Source organism: Calidris pugnax, unplaced genomic scaffold, assembly GCF_001431845.1.
Source record: "Calidris pugnax isolate Ruff unplaced genomic scaffold, ASM143184v1 scaffold102, whole genome shotgun sequence".
Classification (NCBI taxonomy): Eukaryota; Metazoa; Chordata; class Aves; order Charadriiformes; family Scolopacidae; genus Calidris; species Calidris pugnax.
The window spans coordinates 553606-560476 of NW_015090846.1; the positions used below are offsets into that span (position 1 = coordinate 553606).

A 6871-nucleotide genomic window follows, 5' to 3' on the forward strand; every position below is an offset into this window, starting at 1 on the left:
CCCCCCCCCAGCTCGTCCTGGGGACCCCTGGACCCGCCCCCCCCTTTCCGTGCCTGCAAAAGGCCCCAAGGGTCAGGGAATGGGGCCCACAAGGGGGTGACCCCCCACCTCAAAAGCATGGGGGGCTGGTGGGACCTCCCCCAGGCGCAGAGGGCTGTGGGGTGAGTACCGGCCAGCAACTGCCGTGTTTCGGGGGCTCGCAGGGCAGCGGGTGACTCCGGCACCCGGGGTGGTGGGGATGGTGGGTATGGTGGTCCCACTGGGTGCTGGTGGCCCCCGACACCCGGGGGGTTGCCCAGCCCAACCCGAGGAGGGGGTGACACTGCAGCCAAGAGGCAGGAGGGTGAACCGGGGTCCCAGTCCATGAGACCAAATGGCAGTGCTGCCTAAAATGGGGCCAAAACCCTCCACCGGGGCTGCCCTGGGGCTCAACCCCCTCCGAGCTGTGGGGCAGCAGCAGCTCCTGCCCCCCAGGAGGGTGCCTGTGGGGTCCGGGTGGCTCTAACCTCTGGCTTCCTGGGGCTGCGGTCGGCCTCGCTTGCCCTCGTGGGCCCAGAGGGGTGATTTGGGACTAAAATAATGTCTTTTTTCCTCCAGTAGATCGCCACACAGACTGGCTCCCGGCACCGCCGCGCCAAACTGGATTTCCACCGGTGATCAGCAAGGTGAGACCCTGCCTCCCCCTGCTCGGCCCTCGGGCTGCTCAGGACCACACGTGGCCACCAAAACTGCCTTAGAAAAGGTTTTGTGTCTAATGGGATATTTGCCAGCAAATTCAAGCCACGAACACTATATATTTCTTTATTTGTAAAGGTGTTTGAAGTCCTTCAATCTACCCTTCGGCCACCTTAAATCTAGTTTCTAATCCCCAGCACAGTTAATCAAATCCACAGTGGTTTGAATTATGAGATGTCTGAGGGGGGGATTTATGGTTTGTATTGCTGATTATACCTTGACTTTATTATATTGCAAATATCTGACTTAACGGTCATGGCTGAGATTTACAATCCTCAGGTAGGTGCTCAGGATAACTTTTAGCGACTCCGGATGTAACGGGAGGTGACTGGTGGGGCTGTCACCAGAGATAAACATGTAATCTGTAAAACGTTAATGCTCTTAAAACAGGGAGAGATGAGGCAGAATAGGTGGAAAGGGTGGATCAGCTTTAAAAAAAAAGTAATAATATAATTGGGTGTATTGCTGAGCGAGCTCTGGGATGCCTGGTTTGGCAGAGGGTTTTGGGCTTCTTGGTCTCCAGAAAATACCAGGATTTGGATGTTTGTTCCTTTTTGCTCTCAGCTGAAGGTTTTTAGGATTTGCAGTAGCCCTGGGGGAGGGGGAAGGGGTGATAAATAGCAATGGGGGTACTCACAGAGCCGATGCCTGCCTCCCCGGGTCGGTGGGGCTTTGTGTCTGGGGCTCTTTTGGACCTGACCGGCGGTTTCTCCCCTGTCTCGGAGGAGCAGCGAGACCCACGCGGGCGGGTGCCCCTCGGCCAACATGACGAGCGAGGTGGTGGAGAATGAGTTTGAGTTTTACTCCAAGGCAGAGAAGTACTGGAAGGATGTGCCCGCCACGGTGGACGGCATGCTGGGGGGCTACGGCCACATCTCCAGCATTGACATCAACAGCTCTAGGAAGTTCCTGCAGAGGTTTCTGCGGGTAGGTGGCCTGGTCTGTCATGATCCCAAAGCCTTGTCCTCACCCCAGCATGGAGCTGGGCTCTTCTGAGTTGCTCCATGGGATCCTTCATTGCATGTGTGCTAGGACAGCTTTGCCCTGCAATGGGTCCCCTTTATGCCAGCCCCACCTTGCATGGTTGCCCCATTTCTCCTCTGTGGGTACTTCATGGTACGATTCAGTCCCTCATGATTGTTGTTCCAGGATGGTCCCAACCGGACAGGGACAACCCGTGCTCTGGACTGTGGGGCAGGCATCGGCCGGATCACCAAGCGGCTGCTGCTGCCCCTCTTCAAGACAGTGGACATGGTGGACGTGACAGAGGACTTCCTCACCAAGGCCAAGAGCTACCTGGGAGAGGAGGGCAGGCGGGTGCGCAACTACTTCTGCTGCGGTCTTCAAGACTTCAGCCCTGAGCCCAACTCTTACGATGTCATCTGGATCCAGTGGGTCATTGGTGAGAGTCACTTTACTTGTGGGGTGGTCACACCTGCCTCTCCTCCAACCATCTTCCCCCGAGGGGCAGGTTCCCCACACACTGGGGAGAGCTTTGGGCAGAAGATCTTGAGGTCTGCATGAAGAATGAGCATGGGTGGGGCACTTTACTTGTGGGGTGGTCACACCTGCCTCTCCTCCAACCATCTTCCCCCGAGGGGCAGGTTCCCCACACACTGGGGAGAGCTTTGGGCAGAAGATCTTGAGGTCTGCATGAAGAATGAGCATGGGTGGAGGCTGGGTTGGGGACCTGCCTTCTGTGGGGCATAGTACTGTGGGGTCTCTTCCACCAAGCCCTTGGAGGCCAGGACGGAGGAGTGGGTTGGAGAGAGTTGGATAGAGCCTGTGGGACACAAGTTGGACACCCCCAGGCTGAAGCTTTCACGTGCATTGGATCAGGTGGGATCCCAACCATGGTCTCTTGGTCTCCTCCCCTTTTATCACATGCTGCCTGGGGGTCCTGTTGCAGTCACCCGTGCCCTGTAACACCCACTCTGCTCCTCCAGGACATCTCACCGACAACCACCTCTCCGACTTCCTGAAGCGGTGCCGCGCCGGCCTGCGGCCCAACGGCATCGTGGTCATCAAGGACAACATGGCACAGGAGGGCGTGATCATGGACGATGTGGACAGCAGCGTCTGCCGGGACCTGGATGTCGTCCGTAAGATCATCCGCCGAGCTGGGCTGCACCTCCTGGCTGAGGAACGTCAGGAGAACTTCCCTGATGAGATCTACCACGTCTACACCTTCGCCATGAGATGAGGGCAGCTGGAGAAGGTCTCTCCGGGGCCAGCTCGGAGCATGGGCCAGCACGGTGGTTCCTGCTGGGGCAGGGAGGGGTGAGGACCATGCCTTCACTGTGGGGTGGCAGACAGCGGCGAGGGTGTCACAACTCCCACTCTCCGGGGCTGGTGACAAGGATGGGGCTTTGTCTTCCAAGTCGCTGCTGTTTGTGAAAAAGAGGTGTTTGCCAAATACATTTTCCTGCTGTTGCACTCCTGCACGTGGGCTTTGTCGGACGCAGTGTTGGCTTGATGCCACCTTTGGGGGCTCTGTACCGGAGCAAGAGGGTCTTCCCTGCCAGAGACACGCTCTGTGAGCACCAGCAGGTTGCTGAGACTGGTCACACAGGGCTCCTGTTGGTGAACAGGAGCTGGGACCACCTCTGTGAGGGTCAGGGATCCATTCCCCAGTTGGGTGCTTGACCCTTTCCTGCTCTTGAGCTCGGGGCTGCTCACAGCAACGAGATGGGCAAGGAAAATGGGAGAAGTCTCTGCCATTTCCCTGTGGTGGGTTGGGGAGACAACAGCAGGTTCTGGTGCTTTGTGGGGTCATCTCCTTCAATCCTATGAACAGGTCTCCCACATGGGCAGCAGAAAAGGAGGTGGATGTATGAGGTGGGCAAGGAAAATGGGAGAGGTCTCTGCCGTTTCTGTGGGTTGGGGAGACAACAGCAGGTTCTGGTGCTTTGTGGGGTCATCTCCTTCAATCCTATGAACAGGTCTCCCACATGGGCAGCAGAAAAGGAGGTGGATGTAATCCTGTAGCCCAACACAACTTGGCCAATGCTGGCACAACAACTTGCCAGGTGGGCAACCAGCCCCCAGCTGCAGCCTGTCCCTCCAGCCGGGCTCTCACCCCATCCCCACAGAGCCCTCTCCTCCACCCCATCCCTCCTGCAGAAGAAATAAGCCCCTTGCCATTATTATAAAAAGGCCTCGTTTAATTGCTCATTTCCCATTCCAGACACCAGGGGAGTATTTGATCACATTATTATATATATTTTTTTTTTTTAAACATCAATTCATCAAGATGCACAGCTCCAGTTCTGCAGGGTGGGAGAAGGTAAAACACAGGAAGGCAGTGGGGGGAGGAGACAACCCTTCTGCAGCCAAACTGCCAGTGGATCCCACATCCACCTGCTATAAACTGTACCTGCTCAGAATAGATTTATTTTTTTTTTTCCTTTTTTCACCCTCTTCTGCATCTGTCCCCCATGACAAACAGAAACCAAAACAACAAAAATGCAGGGAGGGCTCAGCTCTGCGGCCAGTCTTTGGCACATCACGGGGCAGCAGATGCCTAGAAGGGGAACCAGACAGCTGTGGCAAAGCTGGGATGAGGAACCTCCGTGTGCAGCCCCACAGTTTGTAGGCTCCAGTAGCAGGTTGGAAAGAAACCCCCCGAATCCTGCTGCAATTTCTTCTTCCTGGGAAGGAGGCACTGGAGACCAAGGTCCAAGGAATGGGGAGGGAGGCACAAGGCACTCAGCCGCCTGTTCCTCCTCCTCGTACGCATCATGAAGCCAAGAAGCATCCTTTCGTCTGTCTGTTTTGGAGCCCAGCACCTCCAAGGTGTCCTTGGCAGATAGGTCCTCTGTGCTGGGAGGATGGGGTGCTCCCAGTAGAAGCTCAGAGGGTGCCCAGCAGCCGGCCACCACTGCCAGCCCCCTTTCCCCTCACCCACATCACGCTCCTGGGTGCAGCAGCCTGCACGAGTGAGGAAAGTGTCCACATCCATGTGGAGATGCCAGGCCTGCCTCCACCATGTCTGCTTCCACCACCAGGACCAGAGGCAGCAAACCAAGAGATTGATGCCAGCACTCTCCTGGTGCAGGGAACACCTCCCAGCACCCCCAGGCATCTCAGGACTCACTGCAGGGCTGGAGAGAGAGGGGACAGGCTGCCCTGACAGGTCCAGTCACACCACCCCAACCGCCCCACTGGTCCTGCCCATCAGGCCCTTCCTTAAAATCCACACAAACCTCTGCCCAGGGGTTCTCTCCACCCCCTGGGAGCCACAGGGCTCTGCCCAGCTCCCCACCATGTGCCCCAGAGCAAAAAGGCCTCCACAGACGTGCATCAGCTTCATGCTCAAAAAAGCACCCCCACCCCCCAAAAATGCAGCAGAGACAGACACCGTGGGCAGCACTGGCCAAGCCGTGGGCATGTGGACAGTTCACCTTCTGCAAAGAAAACTGGCCCAGAGCAGAGGTTTGGTGGCTGTAGGCACACGATGACCATGGAGGGTGGGGATGGAGAGGCATTAGCCAGGCTCAGAGGTCCTCGTGCCCGGCAGCAGCGTGGTCAATGAGGAGGTACCACTTCAGCCTGTCTGGAAGAGGTAGAGCCTTGATTTTGACATCTACTGGCCACGGTTTAAGGCGCTGCCGGATAAACACCCTGCAGAGATGTTTCAGTGCCTGGGGGGAGCGCTCCAGCTGCTTCAGAGAGCAGAAAAGAGTCCTGATCTTCTCCCCGTGGTACCTACAGCTGCTGGTGTTGACCTCAAAGTTGCTGGGCAGCTGGATGGCCTGTGAACTGGCCATCATGAGCTCCAGCAGAGTCTGACCCTTCTGGATGAGGTCTGTAGAGAAGCTGTCATCTTCAGAGACACTGAGGTGCGAGCAGAGGCACTCGAAGACGATGTGGAAGCCCGACCAGCAGGAGGGACCATGGAGGGAGCAGTTGTAGGCAGCACCCGACTCCAGCAAGAATCGCAGCAGTGGGAAGTGGCGTTTGAAGCTTTTGAAGCAGAGGTGGGTGAGGGACTCGGGGGCCGGGCACTCGCTGGGGTTGGCACCGTGAGCCAGCAGCAGCTGCGTGACACGAAAGCAGAAACGGTTGATCACCTGTGCCTCCTCGGTGTTGCTGCACACCATCTCTCCCAGCAGGAAGATGACGTAGGTGAAGACAGTGTCTCCATCTTTGGTGGTGGCCCTGACGTCCGCACCTGGAGAAGGGGACAGAGAACATTGCAGACAACGAGGCCAGGACAGCACTAACTATGGCACTGCTGGGCTTTACTCTTCCTCAAGTAGGAACATAAAGGAGTTGAGAGGGTAGTGCTTAGTGCTTTAAAAAGAATCAGCCAGCACCAAGCCTGGAGGGTTTGCAGAGAGGGGAGAAGGTTGCCCTCACCTCCTTCCAACAGGAGACGGATGCTCTCGGTGTTGTGGATCTGGACACCATCACTGCTGGCCAGGGCGTGCAACAGCGCTGTCTTCCCTGCAACGGAGCAATCACTCAGTCAGATGGAAATAGGGAAATAGGTTAACACCCCAAAAGGCAGAAAGGACAACAATCCAACCCACCAACCAGACAGCCAAACATGAGAAGAGACAGCCCTTCTCCTTCTGGCAGCCTCCTGCTGTCCCTGTGGTGCTGCACAGCTGTGGGGACAGGGTGACACGCCACATGCACAGGGCTGGTGGTGTCCCCAGAGGGCACGTGTGCCACGAGTGGGTTTTAGAGCACATGAGCACCCAAGAATGTAAGGGCAGAGCCCCATCCCCTTTCCCACGGACTGCAGAGCTGGTTTCAGCCCCTGATGCAGCCAAGGTACAAGGAGAACACACAGAGCACCAGGGAGGTTCTGCAGCCTGCACCCAACTTCCACACCACTTTGTAATGAGACAGTATTTGCAGCAGCAAGATGGAAGGACCCAGATCCTGATCTTGCCCACCCACAAGGACCAACTGCCAGGAGCACCCAGGCTGGGGGAGCTGGACGGGGCACACGGACCATTTTTGTCAGCTGCGTTGACATCAGCCCCCAGCTGAAGCAGCCGCTGGAGGCACGGCACCCGCTCGGGCTCCTCGCTGGCCAGATCAAGGGGACTGCTCTCATGGATCTGCACAGACAAAGAGGAAAAAAAATCACCAGTAAGTATTAAAGACTATTTGTGAGTGCCTC

At 56.8% G+C, this 6871-nt stretch overlaps 2 protein-coding genes across 4 annotated transcripts in view; both read left to right on the forward strand.

The window, feature by feature from the left end:
• Positions 1 to 142: 142 nt before the first annotated feature.
• Positions 143 to 3179, forward strand: LOC106888576 (N-terminal Xaa-Pro-Lys N-methyltransferase 1). Of its 3 annotated transcripts, XM_014942890.1 has the most exons (5): positions 143 to 161; positions 598 to 665; positions 1467 to 1662; positions 1885 to 2137; positions 2682 to 3179. In XM_014942890.1, the coding sequence occupies exons 3-5, from the start codon at positions 1501 to 1503 to the stop codon at positions 2936 to 2938; spliced, it is 672 nt and encodes a 223-aa protein (XP_014798376.1). In that variant the 5' UTR covers positions 143 to 161; positions 598 to 665; positions 1467 to 1500; the 3' UTR covers positions 2939 to 3179. The 3 variants fall into 3 exon arrangements, with proteins under 3 accessions (XP_014798376.1, XP_014798377.1, XP_014798378.1); XM_014942891.1 differs by lacking the exon at positions 143 to 161 and having other exon boundaries at positions 1464 to 1662; XM_014942892.1 differs by lacking the exon at positions 143 to 161 and having other exon boundaries at positions 599 to 665; positions 1461 to 1662.
• A 3624-nt stretch (positions 3180 to 6803) lies between these two features.
• Positions 6804 to 6871, forward strand: part of LOC106888474 (N-terminal Xaa-Pro-Lys N-methyltransferase 1-like) — a 7758-nt gene continuing 7690 nt past the window's right edge. Inside the window, exon 1 of the mRNA XM_014942725.1 lies at positions 6804 to 6840. Coding sequence (XP_014798211.1) covers positions 6804 to 6840 — 37 coding nt within the window. The remainder of the gene's footprint in view (positions 6841 to 6871) is intronic.